Here is a 21,070-nt window from a genome sequence, read left to right as displayed (position 1 = left end):
AGCCAAAGGTAGGCTGAGCAAATGGAAATGGTGCAGTTGACCCAGGATTCCTTCAGACCAGAGGTACTAAGGTCAGGAGAGTCCATGCATCAAGAAGAAGTGATCTTAGGAGGGAAGGGCCACCTGGGGCTTCCCACTACGCCCTAGCTCACCCAGTCCACAGGCAGGATGGCTCCCCTACCAGCTGTTTCCATTGGCAAACTGTGGGGAAAGAAATGGAAAAGAAGGAACTTTAAAGTCGCCAATCACGTACTCATTAAAGTCACCAGGTGTTTGGGGCAGGGGTGGGGAGCCTCATCATTAGCTGGATGGCTGTTACCATAGCAGTGAAGAGGCCTTGATTTATTTTGAGCTTCCTTAAAAGGATAAACTAAACAGTAACCCGTGAGCAAGCTAAAATGCCGCGGGATTCTCGCCAGGAGTCATGTGACTGCTTCGTCTCATTTCTAACAGCAAACTACCGAGCCAAATTACCCAGAGATCCTTTTAATTGCCATCAACAAGCACGGAGTCAGCCTCATAGATCCCAAAACGAAGGTAAGCCAGACGCCACCAATTACTATCTGCAGAAAGCTCCACCACGTGCAATGGGGCCATGCCCCTCCCAGGGCTAACATTAACGAACTGCGGGTGGGGGTAACATTAGGCATCTAAATAAAGGGCCTGATTCTCAAAGGTACCGAGTTCCTCTGCTCTTGTGAGGTTGGCAGAAGCTGCAGGCACTCAGCACCTTGGAAAATCGGGCGACTTGGGTGGAAGTCTGAAGTTCTGAACACTTTGGTTGTGACTCCAGGGTGTCTGAAAGGTACACGCTGACACAGGGTGGGGCACACTGCTCCTGTCATCATTTGCACTGCAAGTGCCATGGGCCAGATTTGCACCCATGAGTCCATTATGAGGGTGCAGAGGCACGATCCTGCTTGGACCTCCCTGATGTGCAATATCCCTGTGAGTGCTGCAGCATGATACCCCATGTGCTCAGCTGGCTAGTGTGACAGAGGGAAGAGCTACTGCTCCTCCTCTCTCACCCCTTTCCCTGCTCCCCTTGCAGTGGTTTGCTCTCCTGACTGCAAAGATTGCAGCGATCGTGTGCAAACTCTCTCCTGGTGCAGAGGCAGTTCCCTCTACCTTGTGCTTTTGTGCCTGCCAACAGCTGCACACGGCCCAGCCCCAGCTAGCCCCGTGTGCAAAATGTAGGGTGAGCATACATCCCATTTTGGCTGGGACAGGCCCCTTTTGAAGCTCTGTGCTGGCCATTCTGACTTTTTTGACAAAAACAGGCCTTTTGTCCTGTTTGGGGAAGAGCAAACGAGCCCTGCAGGCAGGGGGGCGGCTTGGGCAAGCCCCCGGCCATTCTGTTTTTACTTTAGGAAATATGGTCACTCTAGCGAAATGGCTCTTACATTTCATGGAAAGTGGTGTTAGGTACACAAATCACAGGAGTGCGTAGCCTGCCTGGCTAAATGATGAGGAAGGGAGACACAGCCGACAGCTGGCGATTGTAAACAGCGAGGCAGGGGATTGTTTAGGGTGGCACCAGGGGCTACAGTTAGGCCCGACGGGATGCAATGAAACATGGTCAATATAAGTGGAATAGCAGGAAGAGCTTCCAGAGGCTGAGCTGCATTATGCTGGGGAACAGTCTTCCCAGAGCAAAAGGCTTAGGACAGGGGTGGGCAAACTTTTTGGCCTGAGCGCCACATCAGGGTTGTGAAACTGTATGGAGGGCTGGGTAGGGAAGGCTGTGCATCTCCAAAGAACCTGGCCCCCACCCCCATCCGTCCCCTCCCACTTCCCGCCCCCTCACTGGACCTCCAGGACACCCATGCTCTCTATCCAACCCACCCTGCTCCCTGTCCCCTGACTGCCCTTACCCTAGCCACACCCCCACCCCTAACTGCCCCCCAGAACCACACGCCTTATCCAACCCACCCTGCTCCCTGTCCCCTGACTGCCCTTACCCCTATCCACACCCCCACCCCTAACTGCCCCCCAAACCACACCCTTTATCCAACCCTGCCTGCTTCCTGTCCCCTGATTGCCCTGACCCCTATCCACACCCCCACCCCTAACTGCCCCAGGAGAACCACACCCCTTATCCAACCCTGCCTGCTCCCTGTCCCCTGACTGCCCTGACCTCTATCCACACCCCTGCCTCCTGACAGCCCCCCCAGGATTCCCATGCCTATCCAGCACCTCCTTTTCCCCGTCCCTTGACCGCCCCCCCCAGAACTTCTGCCCCATCCAGCCATTCCCTGTCCCCTGATCACCATCATCCCTAACCTCCACCCCATCCAACCGCCCCGTGCCGTAGCCAGCCGCCCAGAGCAAGTTGAGGCTGCGGGGGTGGGGCCAAGGGCTAGCTTCCCCTGCTGGGAGCTCAGGAGTCAGGCAGGACGTTCCTGTGGGTCAGATGTGGCCCACGGGCCGTAGTTTGCCTACCTCTGGCTTTGGAGCACCATTGCTTGGGACATGGAAACCTAGCCTGAATAATGCACCAGTTCCTTTCCGAGTCCTTCATCGTTGTCGGTGAGCTGTGGTTCAGATCCAGAGAGGGGCCGACCTTAGATGTCCTCCTACCTAAGTGCATAAGAATTGCCTAGTGGCTCAGACCCATGGTTCCTCTATTCCTCGGGCCTGTCTCCAACAGCGACTGTGGGTTATAGGAAAAAGGCAAGAAACCCCACTGGTCTCTCCAACTCTGAGCTCTCGGTTTCTGGGGGTGAGAACAGGGGCTGGTGGGATAATTTCACCTCAGGAAATGTGTTTGGTTTGTTGGGGCGGGAAGCCCAGAGGGAAATGAGGGGTGAGCAGCTGGGGATTCAGCACATGTTCCAAGTATCTAACTGCCCTTCTGCGCCTCTTAGGATATTCTCACGACTCATCCCTTCACCAAGATCTCCAACTGGAGCAGCGGCAACACGTACTTTCACATAACCATTGGCAACCTGGTGCGGGGAAGCAAACTGCTCTGTGAAACGTCGCTGGTAAGGGGAGTTCAGGGTTCTCAGTCAGTCACTGAGCACAGAGAGCAAGGGTGGGGAGGAAATGAACTGAAGGCTGAATCTCCAAAGCTGCACCCAGGATTCAGATCCTCTTTTCGTGTCACGTTGCCTGTGTCTGAGCGTCTGGGCCAACGGGTTTTGGAATGGAACAACAGCAGAGTTAGTGAGCTCACTAAACATGTCCCCTGCATGGAGTTCCCCTTCCCAGCCCTGCAAGCTAAGGCTAAGACATCACTGGGTCTAGCACGGCTGTTACTGGTGCAGGACTGAATCAGGCTTCAGGCAGGGGCAGTTTTGGAAGTAATTCTGCATTTTGGAAGAGGGGGGCAGGTTTCTGGAGCAGGCTGATTGAAAAGGAAACAACAGCTGTTTAAAGCTGCTCAGAGGCCTGGGATGTTGAACAAAATCCCAAGATGGATTGATGGGGAGAAGGCAAGTGAGGTGGCCAAGTGTGTAAGATAAATTCACTTATCAGCTTCCTGGATGTGAGGGCAGGAACAGAGGCCATAAGCTGTGCTACGTACTCACAAGGGCCAAACGCTCCGCTGGTGTCAGTGGAGCTGCACCGATTTACACCAGCAGAGGATTGGTGCATAGACTCCATTCCACCTTTGCCCAGGGCAGTAGTAATGGCTTAGCCTGTTACCCTGACTGACGTCCCTTGTCAGTGGGTGAGGACTCTGAATGTTCAGCCAGGCTAGTCACGGGGTGCATCAAAAGCCTGAGGTGCTTTATAGCAAGCCAAACAGGTAGAATCACCACTGTAGCAATCTGGCGCTGCGCACTCTGGAAATGACTAGCATGCAGCTCAGAGCAGACATGCTGGGGGCTTAGTTAAAGTCTTAAATCCAATACCAAGCTTCTCTGCCCACCATCCCATAGTGAACCAGAGTCAGTGATACTCTGTAATGGCTCACTCTGGGTGACACGAGAGCATCACAGTCCGGTTTTTAGCTCTCCACTCCCATCGGAGCAGAGGATTTGCCAGACTGAATCTGTCTAGTTCAGTATCTTGTCTCCAATCATAGCCAGCACCAGCTGCTACACAGGAAGATGAAAGAACCCCAGTGTAGACTGATGTGGGGTAATCTGCTTGCACATGAGGTCTGACTCTGATCTCTACAGGTACAGATTAACTTAAGCACTGAAGCATGAGGTTTAATATCCCTTCCAACATTTATTGCCATTAATTACAATTACTCCAGAGATTCTTGATATCCATATAATTATCAAAACCCTTCTTGAACCTGGCTGAGTTCTTGGCCACAACAATTTCCTGTGACAGAGTTTTCCACAGTCAGGTTAGGCGTGTGTGAAAAAGTATTTCCTTGTATTGGTTTCAAACTTGCCATCTTTTCATTGACTGACTGTCCCCTGGTTCTTATCAAAGGGCTAGACCTCTACCAGGCAAGGTTCAAGGCTTTTGTGGTGGGGAGGAAGAGGGTTGTTGATAAGCCTGGTAGTAGTTTACACCGAAGGCATTCAAGGGACATGATCCAGCAACTGGCAGTTAGGCTGTCTGGGTGATGTGGCTGATGTCTCATAACTTCCTACCAGGGCTACAAGATGGATGACCTCTTGACCTCATACATCAGTCAGATGTTAACAGCCATGAGCAAACAGAGGAGTGCAAAGGGCAGCAGCAAGTGAACTGAAAGAAGCCATTGGCAGGTGGCCATGGAGCTAATTCACCAGCTGAGGCCTGTGGGATATCCCTGCAGCTGGGGCAGAACCTTTTCTGCCCAGATGTGGAAGATGATCCGGACTCCTTCAGAAAGCTCATCCGACTCTGATCTTGAGGGCTCAAGTCCCATATCCCCTTCCAGCGAGGACGACTATCTGTGATGCTGACCTCCAATTCCCCCCTCCTCCCTAGTAAGCCCTGTTTTAAACTTCTAAGCTTTCTGGGTGACAGACAGTGACTGATCAACAGAGAAACGTCAGCAGGATGTTTACTATCAAACCAAATGACTGAAGTTTGCAAAGGATTGTAGGAAAAAGTCACGAGTGTCGTTTTTAAAAAGGAGGAGGTGGTCAGGGTGCCGTTAAGGGCTTTGGAGAAGTTCTGGGCATCCGAGATTTGCTGATCAGTAACCTAACCCTGCTCCATTGTAGAGAAAAATCCCATCCACTCTCCTGCGAGTATCTTGACATTACAAAAGAACAAAAAGAAATCCATTTGTTCTATTAAAAAAAAAAAGCCGAGGGAAAAAGTGCATTTAAAGTAGAGGTTGGTTTGTTTCTTCTTAATCCTAATTGAACAGCCTGTACCATGGCAAAGCGAGGATGGGAGACGGGCGCACAACGATGGAGATATTTAAAGGTTTCATTTCTTATTCTTGTATTTATTTATTTTTTAAAGAGAATGACGGCTTCTGGGAGGCTGGCTCTGGGGAAGGCCCCACACAACTCCAAAGGCTTCACCCAACAGGACTGCTCACACACCCAGCGCTCCATTGTCAAAAGGATGAGACTGCGTGTTCATAGGTCAAACTGTTCTAATTAGGGGTGGCCTACAGTTCAGCATCAGATCCCTATTCAGCAGCATGGAAAAGAGGCTGCTAAAGACAGCTGACCCCGCCCCCTCCACCCGCAGAATGCATCTGGCAGGATCAGGCTCTTAGCTGGAAGCCTGAATGTGGCTTTAGGCCCTGAGAGGTGGAAAATGTTGGCCAGGCCATTCTGTGCTGTGTGTTTGATTGTACGCTGCAGTTGCCTTTCTCTGAAAGTCAAGCCTGGTGCAGCAGGCTTTGCCCTCTGTGCAGCATTAAGCATAGCTCGAATGTATTTGTTCCACAGCAACTTTGTAACAATAGCAGGACATCCAGAGGGAAAACAGAGCCAGTATGTAAGGGTATGGCTACACTTGAAATTTCAAAGCGCTGCTGCGGCAGCGCTGCGGTAGTGCTGCCGCGGCAGCGCTTTGAAGTGTGAGTGTAGTCGGAGCACCAGCACTGAGAGAGAGCTCTCCCAGCGCTGCACGTAAACCACATCCCTTACGGGTGTAGCTTGCAGCGCTGGGAGCTGCGCTCCCAGCGCTGCAGCACTGATTACACTGCGGCTTTACAGCGCTGTATCTTGCAGCGCTCAGGGGAGTGTTTTCTCACACCCCTGAGCGCGAAAGTTGCAGCGCTGTAAAGTGCCAGTGTAGCCATGGCCTAAGAAAAATAAACCATGGCTGCAGACAAACCTCCCATCATCTGCACTTCCGCTGCTGTCTGCTAGGCTGTAACAAGCATGTGTTCTGTGTCATGCTGCTGCTTATTATTTACCCTCTGCATTTTCTGGTTTGCTTCAGGTGGGACACTGTGATGGGGTTGGGATGCTTCCAAATTCTGGGATCATCTCCCATCTCTGCACTAGACTAACCTAAAACTTTGGCCCAGGCCAGCCCCCTAGGAACTGACCTTTGTGGCTCGGTTCCATCACTGATTTTTAAATTTAGCTCTGTCCCATTGTGGCAAAGGAAGGTTGAATAATTGGATCTGGCTATAAACATAGGCCTAGCTCCTGATGCAAAGTTAATTCATTGGGGGCTAGCAGGAGAATGCTACTGAAAAGCAGAGAAACGTGGGAGGATGCCAGTCCCTGTGTTCAATGCGTAGCCCCTGAGATTACAGGCTATGACCACCTCAGCCTGACAGATGATCCCAGCATTCGCTCTCATCTGCGTCTCCTAGCACCATTGCATTTCAGCTGAGAGTAGGACAGTCACCATGTGTTTTTAGGAGGCCTTACACTGCTGTGTATATGACCACAGCTAAACCACCCAGGCTCACTGTACTGGGCTTTAGCACATACATAGCAGCACGGCCCAGGCCACTGCTCAACATGGTGGCTTGGCCCAAAATTCTGCCCTGAACTCTTGAGTCCAAGAGGGTGTCTCCTGCATCAGTGACTGGAACAATTAGTGGCGTAACTGATCTTTTCTGCCTGTAGCTTCCATGGTTCAGTCGAACAGATCATTTGTATGGGAACCTTTCCATAAACTTCAATGGGCTTTGGATCATGCCCTTGGTTAGCAACCCAAATCTGCCGCCTGTCAGTCAGATCTGCCACCAGGCACAGCATCAACAAGCCCGGGCAGGCAGCTCTGAAAGGACAGTAGCCCAACCTCGGGTGTCATGGCATCAAACAGGAGTTGTGCATGGCCGACTAAATTTCATTCACAGCATCAGCCACATCCTCCCTTTAAAGTCATGTTGTAGGGTTGGTTCCTAGCAACCAGCACTTGAAAGGCATGATCTCAAAGGCCTGTGACAGCAGCTGGGACTATAAGACCCGGCTGAGGTTGAGTTTTGATTCTGGTGCCACTAACACTGGGTGGATCTCAGCAGAAATGTGCTTAGGTGGGTCAGTACCTTTGAGTCACCTCATACTAGCCCAGTCCAGAACAATCAGTGTTGCATTCTCACGCTGCTTGTCCCAATGCGCAACTGTTTTCCTCTGACCTTTCCCTCTTCCCCCTGCTCTCTGCCTCACTCAGCACTCTAGAACACGGGTAAGACATTTGCACTGTCTTACTGTCCATAACTGGACTTTGCAGAGGACCAGGTTCCACACACAGTGGTGCACAAATTAACTTCATTGTTACCTCCTGCACAAGCCGCCCAGGAGCATATGTGGGTAAAATAGTGACACTGGGCCCTGTCGTTCCACTGTTCCTGCGTTTGATGTGCATGAGGGGCTGCACATAGACATCTGAAGGCAGAGGATGCAACTTTGGCCTGGTTCTGAGCCACTTTCCACCCATGTAAATGAGGGGCAACGCCACTGATGTCAGTGGCGTTGCACTGGCATACAAACAATATGGGGGTCAGAACTCGGCCTGCTGGGTCACCAAAATCAATCTTTCGTGGCCCTTTAAGCTACACCCCCAGCAGCAATGGTTCGTGTTTCACCCGTGTCCCTTCTGCTACCTGCTGCTCTCTTGTGAGCCTGCTGCTATTTTGCCCTTCCCGTTGCTCTGTGGGCCGCAGTAGGCCCCAGCCGTTCATTACTCTTGAGCAGTTTGTACTCCGTAAAAGACGATCACTGTTTTCAATGCTACCACAGTTGTGCCACCTCTACTCATTCTACGCAGTGCGGATCATGTGAGCAGCAACCTGGCGCACACTCCATCCATGCAGCAATTAGCCTGAGTGTGTGTTTCAGTCTCAGAAGTCCCTTTGGGGTTTGTGTGTGTGTGTCACACCCTGCGTGTATTAGTGGCTGTTTGTTTATATTCACACATGCAATGTAACATGAAAACTTACGTCCGTGTGAAATACGCTAATAAAAAAAATACAAATAGAAGGACTTGTGAGAGGCTCTTTGAAGGTCAGTTCGTTGAAGAGATGGCTACCAGGTGATTTGTTCATGGTCTGTAAGTACATACATGGAGAAATCTGAGAGTAGAGAGCTCGTCAGTCTACCAGACAAACCCGAAACAAGAGCCAGTGGCTGGAAGCTAACACTGGACACATTCAGCCTAGACGTAAAGTGCACATTTTTAACACTGAGGTTGTCAAGCTGTCTAGAGGGGATCACGAACATGGGTGCCACCTTAGGGCAGACTGTCAAGACACGAGCCCCCAGTTGGTTATGAGTTCTCTGCTTAGAGTTCACCAAGTAACAAGTGTGAACTCCTCAACAGCCTTAGCATGGAGTCATGAACGGGCCGCTTGGGCACTCTGGGTTATCTCGCCCCCAAAGCAAGCCTGCCTTTGCGATCCATGGTCCCTTACACAACACTATTCCGGGTACTCCCAGTCCCATAGGACCAGTCCCTTATCTCAGGTTAGTGGCATCCCAGTGCTCTCATCAAAGACAACTTAAGAACAGCCATACTGCATCAGACCAATGGTCCATCTAGGCCAGTATCCTGTCTTCCAGCAGTAGCCAATGCCAGGTGCTTCAGAGGGAATGAACAGAATAGGCAATTATCAAGTGATTCATCCACTGCCAGCATCTGGCAATCAGAGGCTGAGGACATCCAGGGCATAGAGAGTTGCATCCCTGCCCATCCTGGCTAATAGCCACTCATGGACCTATCTGCCTTGAACTTATCTAGTTCTTTTTTTAACCCTGTTATAGTTTTGGCCTTCACAACATCCTATAATAATTAATGCTCGTTTCTTTTCCTGAATTAATAATTACGTGCACAGGTAAAGCAGGCAAACATATACACACAAATGAGTTACAGTCTCTCTTGGATTTCAGAGGGTAATAGATGCTGTTGTAAAATGCTTAGAAATCTTCGTTCCCCCTCACCCCCAACCCCGGCCCCTCAGCATGCTGTTACTTGAGGCATTTTTAATTCCTTTCCCCCAGAGTTCAAACTGATGGAACATATGTCGGTGCAACAAAGTCTTTGTCCTCTTATGTTTCCCGATGGCTTGTTTGGTTGCAATGGGCCTTCTTGTGTGCAGGACCAGCCCGTTATACTGATTAATGCTTGGGCAAACTTTTTGGCCCAAGGGCCACCTCTGGGTGGGGAAATTGCATGCAGGGCCATGAATGTAGGGCTGGGGCAGGGGTGCGGGAGGGAGTGCGGGATGTGGGAGGGGGTGTGGTGTGCAGGAAGGGGCTCAGAGCAAGGGGTTGGGGGGTGTGGGGAGCAGGAGGGGGCTTAGGACAGGGAGTTGGGGTGCAGGAGGGGTGCGGGGTGTGGCAGGGGGCTCAGGGCAGCAGGTTCAGGGTGCGGGCTCAGGCCCAGTGCTGCTTACCTTGAGCGGTTCCAGGGTGGCAGTGGCATGCAGTGGAGCTATGGCAGGCTCCCTGCCTGCCTTAGCCCCGTGCCGCTCCTGGAAGCGACCAGCACCACGTCCCCTCAGCTCCTGGGGGAAGTGGGGGCAGAGGGCTCTGCGCGCTGCCCTCACCAGCGGGTACCTCCTCCGAAGCTCCCATTGGCTGCAGTTCTCCATTCCCAGTCAATGGCAGCTATGGGGGGGCGGGAGGTACCTGCAGGTGAGGGCAGCATGCGGAGCCCTCTGACCCCTGGTCCCCAGGAGCCACAGGGATGAGGTGCCGGACGCTTCTGGAAGCGGTGCAGGGTCTGGCAATCCTGCAGGCTGGATCCAAACCCTCACAGGCCAGATGCGGCCCACAGGCCATAGTTTGCCCATCCCTGAGTTACACAATTACAGAGATTTACAATGCAAACACTCTGTATCACTTTATACCACGGACTGCGATGTTATACGTGAGACCAAGGCGTGCAGCCTCCTACAGTCACGTCATCAACTCTAAATACTTATATTCTTAGCAACATAGCATTGTTAAAATAGATGTTAACATACAGGTAAGCCAGACTGGTTTCCAGCTATGCATTGTTCAGTAAGGCCTAGGGGTCTTGGCATGAGCTGGCACATGGGCTTCCAGCATCCCAGAGGCTGATTAACCATTGGAACAGATTACAAAGGGCTGTGGTGGATGTGCTGGCACTTAAGCCCTGCTTAGATGGCTTTCTAAATGCTATGCGCTAACTCAGCCCTAGGTTGTGGGCTTGACCCAGGAAGTACTACAGGGTGAATCTCTATGGCCTGTGCGGAGCAGGAGGTCAAACTACCATCAATGAGCTTAACAGTCTCGTTGGGCCTTACTCTGCCAAAATAAAAGCTGTGTTGATGTGGTGAATGCTGATCGCTATAAAAATAAATCCAGCACTTACCCCCTTGGCTTCTGGGCATCATTTACAACCAGCACAATTACCAATTTGCTGCCCTCCTGAAAACTGAGCTGGTATTTACTTGTATGCCATAGTACAGGTCCTTTGGCTCCATCTGGTTCTATAGATACTGATAGTTTTGGTTTTTTAAAAAATTTCTAGCTGTTAGCGAGGCAAAGAAAAATTCCCCTGTGTAGCTAGCCAGGCCTGAAACTATAGCACAGCGCTATACTCCATTCAGCTCAACTGAGTGTTGAATCCGAAACCTAATGATTGATGCCAAAATAGCAATAATAATATTGACACTCAGTGCTGGCAGTTTTATTTAGCAGTAACATGCAGCTAGTCAGGGATTGCATGTGGAGCATAAGGTTGGGGGCCCATAACGTATCGCCATGTTTTCCTCCTAATCTGCGGCTTGTATGTGAAACAGCTGCTGACTTGGAGTGCAACCGCCCCAGACTGTGTGAGCTAAAATTTATTTAAAATAGCAATTACAGTTTACAAAATGTATCATCATATGTTCAAATGCACGAGTATGGCTTAAACCTGGGAAATGTGCACAAAGCTCATCAGATTATTGCAAAGCTGCATTTAGCCCTTCCCATCATGTGCCATCAGCAATCTGGATTTTAAAAAGGTGAGGCGGGCACAGTTATAAAGTGCCTTCTAAAGAGGAACGACAGAGAGGGAGTGATTCCCATACAACAGAACCCATTAAAGGAAAGGCAAGTGCTATGGAGTGGTCCAGTTCCCAATGCACTAAACCCACAACCAGCCACCATGCCTACCTTTCCTGGCCTCTCTGCTGAGATTGACAAGGAGACCAACCCCCCACCCCCCCAATCCCCACCATGGCAGGGGTGATGCACCTTGGAAGGATAGCATGGGCTAGATCCTTGCACCACCCCATGGCCCACAGGTATCATAGGCCAGGCCGTGGTCCCGCTTATGCTCTACCCAGAGGCCCCTCCCTCGCTCCCCTGAAGCCAGCGGGGGCTCAGCTCCAGCCAGTGACCTGGAGCTTGGGCCTGCCAGCAGCCTGGGTGGCCGGCTGGCGGGCTGGGGCAGCCAGAGGGTCAGGCTGGCTGGCAGCCCAGGAGTTGGGTTGGTCAGAGAGGCTGTAAGGGGCTGGCCGGCGGATGGGCCAGAGTGCCTCCTGCCGCTCGGGGGGGTGGGGCTCCAGCTGTGGGGGTGGAGGCTCCAGGGGTCTCAGACACAAGGGGCAGGGCAAGGGGCTAGCTTGCCCGAGCAGGGGGGCGGGGGCTATGCACCACTCATGAGCAACCTTGTGTGTGCTCTGCATAGGCTGTGAGAAATACGGGACTCTATGACCTGGGACTGAGCCTCAGTGAAAGAAAGAACGACAGTGCCATACTGTGTGTAAAATGCAGGCAACTGAACAGACAGTCAGTGTGCAGCAGTTACTGTGCCTTGGAGGCCAGCCTCCCAATGTAAACTGCCTAGGAGATTTACACACCCGTTTCTCATTGTTACATGTAACGGGGTGTCTGGCTGCTGGCTGTAGGTTCGCAGTCTCTGCTGCTCTCTCTCCCTGGGCTGAGTAAGGGGAGTGTGTGCGCGGCAAAGTGGCAGCAGAGCCTTTCCCAGCCAGTGCTGGTACCCCAGCGCTCCTGGCTCCTAGCTCTGCAGCAGGGATGGGCTAGTGGAGCCAGGTGTTGTGGCTGGGGCTGAGCCAGAGCCCCAGCCCCGTGAGATCAAAGTGTCCCATTGACTCCAATGGACCTTGGGTCAGGCCCGTTATTCCACCACCCAGTCACAGTGTTCCTTATGTAAGGAGCAAGGTTCTCCCCCCAGCTCTCCTGTGGTGCCCTTGGCTCCAGGCCTCCCTCACTGCTGAGAAGGGGGCAAGACTTGCCCTTTTCGACATACTGTCGTCCCCCCCCACCCTGCCTTCCCTGTGAACTCACTGAGCCCGACCGATGTTCTCTCTGCAGGTGGGTTTTATTTCTTCCATACAAAAATACTTAAACCAACAGCAGCTTTAAATCCACTTATTAAAGGGTGCGTTCCAGGTGACTCTCCCAGTGTTAAAGGCCAGCGATCGCAGAGACAGACTCAGTTCCGCTGGAAGGGTCCTTCCTCATATCTGTCGACAGCCGGCCGCTACAGCTGCTCGCCCATCCAGCCACCTTCCCAAACAGGCCCTGGAGCCTCCCACTGGGGAGAGGCCTATGGAAGGAGTCTTAGGCATTTCTGAAGGGAGGGGCACTTCGCAGCCATCAAGCTGAGTCCCAGAGACTAGCTGCCCTCTGCATGAAATCACGGAGTTAAAAGGCCCTTCAGGCTCAACCGAATTCCACTGCCACAGTCATGTACAAGCAGTGCCCTGACCAACAGGCCTCCTTACTGAGCCAGCTCAGCTAACAGCACAGCGGCACCTGGCTTCTCCAGCTTGGTCCCAATTCAGTGTCTGTATGGTGCCATAGCTCCTCTCCTGTCTGAGGCGGGCTGTTCTCCAGATGACAAGTTGGACCTCAGCACCACACCACTGGCCTGGCTCTCTCAGGCCACAACAGTCGGCAGATCATTGAGCTCTGAAAAGAGGAGACTTGTTGAACCACAGAAACCATCCACGGACATGGGTGGGTGACTCGTTTACCGGTCCCAGGTCAATCAGCAGTGGGCATTGAAAACAACTCAATGTTTTCTCCTGCGTGTCCCAGGGGATTATTTTAGTCAGTAAGTTGTACCCAGGTTTTCAAGGCCACATGATTTTGTTTTCATTTCAGGGCTTGAAAGACAAATGAGGCTGCAAAAAACCTTGCTAGTCTGAGGTGTCAAAAGTTTGCTGGTTTGGCTGAGACCTTACAAAGCCCAGCTCCTCCCATCCCAAGCTCCTGGCAGTCTGGGGCATTCAGCTAAGCTGTGAATGTTTCACCGAGCTGTAATGTGAGCACAGCCACATTACATGCACTCGGCCTGTGCCTGCTCTCAGTTAACATCAGGTTTTCGCTGATGTAACGCCATCAAAATCACAGGAGTTACAGTGCAATAAAATTGGTGTAAATGAGCTTTGAATCAGGTGCTTTTTGGTGTATAGTATTAGATGTACCTGTAACTAGTAGAGTACAGTAGGTGCAGTGTGGATGAGCTAACCAAAACTTTTCCCATTTCCTGACTCCTATGCATTGAAAGTCCTGGCCTTAATGTTGCATTATCACTGTTTGCTTTATATAGAATACTTAAGTCCAATATGACTGTACCGCCTGAACTCTGTTCTCATTGAGCCACCAACCCCATTGCATTTGCAAATTTTGCCACCTCAGTATTTACCCCTTGTTCCAGATCATTTATGAATATGTTGAATAGGACTGGTCCCAGTACAGACCCCTGGGGGACACCACTATTTACCTCTCTCTATTCTGAAAACTGACCATTTATTCCTACCCTTTGTTTCCTATCTTTTAACCAGTTACCAATCCCCGAGAGAACTTTCCCTCATCCTATGGTAGCTTACTTTGCTTAGAATAATAGGAGACATACTAATCTCCTAGAACTGGAAGCAACCTTGAAAGGTCATCAAGTCTAGCCCCCTGCCTGCACTAGCAGGACCAAGCACTCATTTTTGCTCTAGAACCCTAAGTGGCCTTGTCAGGAATTGAACTCACAACCCTAGGTTTAGCATGCTAATGCTCAAACCACTGAGCTATTCCTCCCCCTTAAGAGCTTGAGAGCCTTTGGTGAATGACCTTGTCAAAGGCTTTCTGAAAATCTAGAGTACACTGTATCCACTGGATCCCCCTTGTCCACATGCTTGTTCACCCCCTCAAAGAATTCTAGTGGATTGGTGAGGCATGATTTCCCTTTACAAAATCATGTTGATTCTTCCCCAAAAAATTACGTTCATCTATGTGTCTGACAATTTTGTTCTTTACTATAGCTTCGACCAATTTGCCTGGTACTGACGTTAGATTTACCGGCCTGTAATTGCTGGGATCACCCCTGGAGCCCTTCTTAAAACTTGGCGTCACATTAGCTATCCTCCAGTCATTTGGTACTGAAGTTGATTTAAATGATAGGTTACAGATTACAGTTAGTAATTCTGCAACCGCATATTCGAGTTCCTTCAGACCTCCTGGGTGAACACCATCTGGTTCTGGGGACTCATTGCTGTTTGAGCCGTTGCCATAGACTGTTGTTGTGCTTTGTAACCGTGGGCATGCCCAGTGTTAAGGTGTAAGTGAACGAAGAGAGTAAGGGCTTGTCTAGAGAACAATTATACCCCCAGTTTGTGGGGCACTAAATCCACAGCGTACTGGCCTGCTGTGCACCATCCCACTCACAACGGTCCCTAGTGTGCTTTGATCTGCTCTGCTTTGAAACTGGAGGAGGGCAATGGGAGCGTTTAGTGAGTGGCAGCAGAGCACATGGGACAGACAGCATGCGGCAGGCTAGGGCGCTGTAGATTTACACCCCAGCTGGCCCCACACTAATCTTTCATCTAGACAAGCCCCAATCCCGTTTCCGTGCTGGACTTGGTACAGAGTGCTGGAGCCACAACCCCCGCAGTGCAGGACTCACCAGTTCGGAATTTGTTGTATGTACCATTCTCGAGCACTACGCCGCTGTCATCTGAACAACAGGAGAAGCCCTTCTCTCTCCACCTGAAAAGAGTTAAACCAGCGATGAAGCAATGGGCTCAAAGACTGGGTCAGGCAGCTGGCACACTGAGCCCATTGCGGTGCTAACGTGATACAAATACGGTCACATTTTTCAAAAGTGCTTAGGTGATTTAGAAGCCTAAGTCCAAGACTGTTCCAGGCTGTTAAATGCCAGCTGTCACCTGAATGTTAGCAGGGCTGTGTAGGTCCCTCCAGCTGCCAGCTGCAGTGAGATCTAGTCATTACTGCTGTCAGCTGAACACCTGGAAGTGTGTGAGATGTCCCAGGACATGAGAAAAAGTGCAGCCTCTGCCCTGCAGAGCTTACAATCAACATTCAGAGCAAGGTGACAGGCTGAGCTGGACAGCAGACAAGCAAGGGGTAGGGAGCAAGGAGGAGGAAGAGCTGGAGGCCGGGATGGGGGGTGGAGGTGAGACAGGAGCCATTCACTCAGCAAAGTGGTGGGGGGCACATGGTCCCCATGAAGGGGCCAAGTAGTTTGGCATTGGCAGGAAAAGGAAGATCTGGGTTAAGAATTGTGAAGGGTAAAGCCAGGCTATTGGGTGAAAAGGGGGAGATACTGCTAATTAAAGGCCTGTTTGGATTGAACAGCTCAGCTAGTTCACACCGCTCCATAGCAACCAGGCAGAATTAAGCTATGTTTACATTACAAAGTTAAGTTGCATTATGGTGACGTACTGCCACTGCTGTAATTAAGCCACTGTTGCATGGCCACACTATGCTCCTTGTGTCGGCGGAGCACATCCACAGTAGCAGCTCGTGCCTTGACACAGAGCAGTGCACTATGGGTCGCTCTCCCACTGTGCAACTGGCCATAGGATGCTTTGGGAAGGGTTTGCAATGCCTCATGGGGGCAAGTTCAGCATCACATGATGCAGGTTTCTCAATCCCATCGTTCCTTGGGCATCCTTGCAGGTTTACAACTGTGTTTCAACTGCTCTGGTAACCTGTGAGCCAGTCATCTCTGTCAGAAAGCATGGATCCTGCACTGCTCTTCAGTATTGAGCTGCGCATTATGAACACAAAGCTCTAAGAGAAGCTGGAGAGCAGGGGAGCTATTCTTCTGAGGGAGACCTTGACCTTTAACACAGAGCCAAAGTAGTGTGTGTGGCTGTAGTTGGCATTGTTTGTTTGCACTGTGCTATGACCCTTGCAATGCACAAGCACCTATTACTATTGTCGGTAATGGAGAATAATAAAAATAAATTGTGTTTCCATAAGTAGATTTTTATTCCACACCCATGCAAACATACCCCTGTGTAATGCTGAGGGAACCGTCATACATGCAGGGGAAAGTATCTTTAAAGGGGAAGGAACAGGGAAGTCACAAGCACATACACCCATGAGGTTCTCACTGCTGGATGTGTGCGTGGCTGTCATTGTGTTTACTCTCCCGCAAGGTGGAGTGCCTATGGTACTGCTGCGGCCCTAGAAGATACATGGAGGTGTCTTGAAAACTAGGTTTTGTTTTAACACAAACCCTTCCTCAGGAGAAGTAAATCTCTAATGAATAATCTACAGTGGGTGTCCAAAAACTGTATCAATTTCCCACCCTCCATCAGTAATTTGATCCTGCACAGTTTACATCTCTGTGAAAAGGTGAGTGCCAGTGGTATTGGTTTTCACTTATCCAGAGAAAGTTTTAATTTTGTTTCTTTTCATTCTTCTTAAAATCATGCTGCCTTTTCTCACAGCCTGAGGCTAAGCTCCCAGACCCCCACCCTGACTGCTCTCCCCACCAGCCTCCCGCCCATATACCACCCTGATGCCAGTCCCCTCCTGGTAAAAGCTGCATGCGTGTGGAGCCACACCAGAGCAACTATTCACCTCCCTTGCCTTGCTATGCCTGCCGCTATGCCATAGTCCTTCACCTCCATGCTCCCAAGCAAGTTCCTGAGGCTGGAGTGGAGCCCTGCCTGCACAACCTCCTCTCCCCGCAGACCCAGGAGATCCACCACCACCTGTGCACTCCAGGCAGGAGCGCCTTTGCTGTGGGGAGCCGGCATGCTCAGCTTGGCAGCTGCTCTATGGCGCAAACAGAAAGAGCACTGGATCTGCACTGGCGCAAACAGGAAGAGCAATTTCAAAACCTCCCAGGATGTTAACAGAGGAGGGGCGTTCACCTGTACACCTGGGTGCAGGGCAGAGGAGTTCAAACCGGTGACCAGAGCGGTCATGGTGGGCATTGTGGGATCCCTCTGAAGGCCGACGTAAGCAACGCAGTGTTTACACTGACACTGCGTCGCTCTAAATATGTCACCCTAAGCGTAACGTCTCTCGTCAAGATGGTTTTATTAGGTCAGCGGAGCAGGCAAGTTAAAGCAAGGGGGGCAGGGGGGCATGGTAGTGTGTAGTCCTCATAGTTAGGTCAACGTAAACTGCCTGGTATCAACTTAACTTTGCAGTGTAGACAGGCCCTTTGTATCATCGGGTTTGACCCATCCATAAGAGGTTTGCGGCCTTCAACATCCCCAGAGATTTTAGCAGCAGGATATTTACCAATGCAGAGCAAATATGAGTGAGATGAGCAGGGCTGCGACTACATCTGTGAGAAGCCACATTATTCTGTACTCCTTTGGGGTCTGGAAGAGAACAACAGAGAACGTGTCCAGCAGCAAGAGTTTAGTCTAAGTAATACTGGCAAACATCTGATTTTTGTATGCAGTTTGGATGATTAACCTGACTGCCCCTTGTATGACACCTTCCTGCTGATGTTTAGAGTTTGCTGACATTTGAAAGGAGCAGCCACCTCGCTTGGTGTTGCCTCCTGTCTAGATGGCCTAGAGCTCATCATGGTACACAGAGATGGGGCCTGCTGTGTCCCTGGCAGCAGAGAGGAGCCTAGACTTAATTGGAATGAATATCCTTCAGTGAGGTAACTGGACACAGAGTCTAGGGTGACCAGATAGCAAGTGTGAAAAATCAGGATGGAGATGGAGAGAGTCATAGGGGCCTATATAAAAATCAGGACCCAAAAATCAGGACTGTCCCTATAAAATCGGGACATCTGGTCACCCTAACACAGAGTCTGTAGTTCTCTGGCTGTCCAGCTCCAAGATGAAATACAACTGTAATGTCACCATTCAGATGCTGCCTAAATCCTGGCCTGCTGACTACTCAATAGTCCCCTAGGGGGGCACAGAGGAACATTTTGGAGGGGTGAAAGGGCCCAGGCCACGGCCCAGACTCCCAGCCCCATGCCTGGCTCTGGCCCCAGCCTCAGCGTGGCTCCACACCCAGCCATGGGCCTGGCAGCAGATCCATTCCAGGCCTCTCTTCCAGCCCGAGCCCCACCCTAGGTCCCGTTACCCCTGTCCGCATTCCCCCTCCCCCGCCCTGTGAGATGTGGCCCCACTCTCAGCCCCAGCTTGAGGGCGGGGAGGGGGACAGAGGGAGGCACAGACTGAGGTAAGGGAGGGACGTGACCCTGAAATGTTTGGGGAACTCTGCAACAGGCCCACTCCAAATCCCTGGATATGAATCCCAGGAAGCTCCAGATGAGAACTTTGTCCATATCCCTACAACAGGTTGAACCAAATCCCTAAATCTGAAAGCCTCTGACCATTGGGAAAGTCACTATTTGGGTCTAAACTTTGCAGGTCTGGCCTATCTGGGATTATATCCAATGTGTGAGCTTGAAAGCAGCCCTGTGGCTATGTGTGAAACGTAGGAATCTTTAGGGTGGGCAGGGTATGGACGGGACCAACAGCACAGAAGACCCCTTCACCCAGCAGGGTATTCGGAGGGGTCTGGATAAATAAGGTGAGATCCATGGGTCTGTCGAACCAGCTTCTTGGAGTGGCTGGAGGAAAACACAAGCTTCTGCCACCAAAGTAAGGTGTGCTCCTTTATCTTGGGCCTCTGCCTCCAGATCATGCATGACCAAGAAGCTAGGGTGCTGCAAGAGGTGACACACGGCCTAGACCACCAGCGGGGTCACGGGGTTTCTAGACAGAAGACCTCCCTCAGCAGGCAGGAGGATCTCTCCTTAGGTGGGTGGAGCCCCAGCTCTGCAGGGGCTCTCTAAAATTGGTTTATTTCCCCTCTTCTCAAGGCCTGAGTCTCTCAGCTCTAGCAGACCTCAGCTCAGCTGCATTTTTCAGTCACGCCAGGGATGTTTTGCCAGTGGGTACATTCCATTTTATTCCTATTAATAGCCAGAATGTGGCCATTGGATCTGAACCATCAGTGCTTCGGTGCCCCTTAGTGCCAATGTGGCTGGTCCAAAGAGATGGCAGGGAAAGGGTTAATTCCTCACCCCTTCTCTCAGGGAATACTGGTGCAGGGGGGCCTATGCACTGCCACCATAGCACTCCCAGGGACAGAGGTGTTCCAAGTTCAGAGGAATGGGGTGAGAATGAGGCTGGTGCCACTGAGGACGTTGCCCTAGCTTGTGTCTGGTTGCAGAGGTCTCCCCGCGCACTCTGCCCCACTGCAGGGATGAACTTGTCCCGCAAAGGGGGAGGGATAGCTCAGTGGTTTGAGCATTAACCTGCTAAACCCTGGGTAGTGAGCTCAATCCTTGAGGGGCCCATTTAGAGATCTGTGGTAAAAATCTGTCAGGGACAGTACTTGGTCCTGCTGTGAAGACAGGCGACTGGCCTGCATAGCCTTTCAAGGTCCCTTCCAACTCTATGAGTTACATATCTCTCCATATAATAAAAGGCACACATGACCATCAGCCCTCAGATAGTCTTTTGGGTCCCTCACTCCCAGAGAGCAGGGCTGTTTTTTCCCCTTACCATGAGGAAGAGAGGTCGGTTGATGTCCTTCAGGAAGTGTACAGCATTGGTGGTCACAGAGTGCACTCCAACGCACCAGGCCAGAGAGAAGAGCCATGGCTCACTGATCACGTACAGGTTGGTGGTGATGTTGGCCTGAGCGTATTTTCTTTAAAATACAAAGATGTGTTTGCCTCAACCAAAAAGCAACTTTAAGAGCAAATGGCCTCCCTTTGGGCCATCTCAGTGGAGTGCTAAGAGTCCATTGAGGGAGATTGCCTTGGGAACTCGAGAGCATCGGAGTGGACAGGGCCAAGTTTAGCCAACCAGCTGATTATATGAAAAGACTGGTGTCATTTATGATTGGCCAAACTGGAACATTTGATCCTCTGGGGACAGTCACATTTGAATAACAGTGTAAAAACAGGGTTCTTTCAGTCATGCTTTTGTATTAAGGTTCACTTTATAAAGAGTTAATGATTAGCTGTTTAAATCAATAGTCAATAAATTGTTATAGAGTCTAATGGGTTGCTTATAAGCTCCGTTTACACCCATCTGTAATACCTTTTACTGATGGCCTTATAACCATCTATAACACCTGGTTCTCATGTTTGCAACATGCTTATAACATCTGTTCATCATTTACTAACCCTTTATAAATCATTCCTAAATGGAACCTTACCAAAATATGACCATTCTTTTTAGATTGTTAAAGCAAATGTTCTAAATAGTCCTATTGTCAGTGTCAATATCTGTTGTACAATTTAACTCGATACAGTGGAATACTAAACTGTTGGTAACTCTGCTTGAAATTTTGGAACAAGCATTGTTGGAAGGTGCGTCAACCTTTTCTAACTCAAAGCATTAAACTGCTGCTTTTTTGACAACTGAAGTGCTCCTGCTGTTTGGGAAAAGCAGAAATTCCAGCCACAGAGAGAAAGCAGAACAGTGGAGCTGAGTTTGTCACGAGACAGAACCATTCTAGAAAATGAAATGTGAGCCCGTTCCTCTGAGATTTTACATTTTCAAAGTACTGTAAACTTGTAGCTG

General features: G+C 50.6%; 2 protein-coding genes across 5 annotated transcripts in view; one reads left to right on the top strand and one right to left on the bottom strand.

Moving 5' to 3' along the window:
* MYO7A (myosin VIIA) overlaps positions 1-5,895 on the top strand; it is a 185,600-nt gene extending 179,705 nt beyond the window's left edge. For both annotated transcript variants that reach the window (XM_050930288.1, XM_050930279.1), the window contains 3 exons: positions 454-537; positions 2,868-2,987; positions 4,563-5,895. In XM_050930288.1, coding sequence (XP_050786245.1) covers positions 454-537; positions 2,868-2,987; positions 4,563-4,655 — 297 coding nt within the window. In that variant the 3' untranslated portion in view covers positions 4,656-5,895. The remainder of the gene's footprint in view (positions 1-453; positions 538-2,867; positions 2,988-4,562) is intronic.
* Positions 5,896-12,679: 6,784 nt separating this feature from the next.
* Positions 12,680-21,070, bottom strand: part of GDPD4 (glycerophosphodiester phosphodiesterase domain containing 4) — an 87,452-nt gene continuing 79,061 nt past the window's right edge. For all 3 annotated transcript variants that reach the window (XM_050941358.1, XM_050941349.1, XM_050941366.1), the window contains 4 exons: positions 20,042-20,189; positions 17,799-17,881; positions 15,199-15,281; positions 12,680-13,211 (listed from right to left, as the gene is read on the bottom strand). In XM_050941358.1, the coding sequence (XP_050797315.1) occupies positions 13,180-13,211; positions 15,199-15,281; positions 17,799-17,881; positions 20,042-20,189 (346 nt within the window). In that variant the 3' untranslated portion in view covers positions 12,680-13,179. The remainder of the gene's footprint in view (positions 13,212-15,198; positions 15,282-17,798; positions 17,882-20,041; positions 20,190-21,070) is intronic.

Source organism: Gopherus flavomarginatus, chromosome 1, assembly GCF_025201925.1.
Source record: "Gopherus flavomarginatus isolate rGopFla2 chromosome 1, rGopFla2.mat.asm, whole genome shotgun sequence".
Taxonomy (NCBI): domain Eukaryota; kingdom Metazoa; phylum Chordata; order Testudines; family Testudinidae; genus Gopherus; species Gopherus flavomarginatus.
The sequence above is the reverse complement of the archived record's forward strand: the minus strand, read 5'-3'. Positions and strand labels throughout refer to the sequence as shown.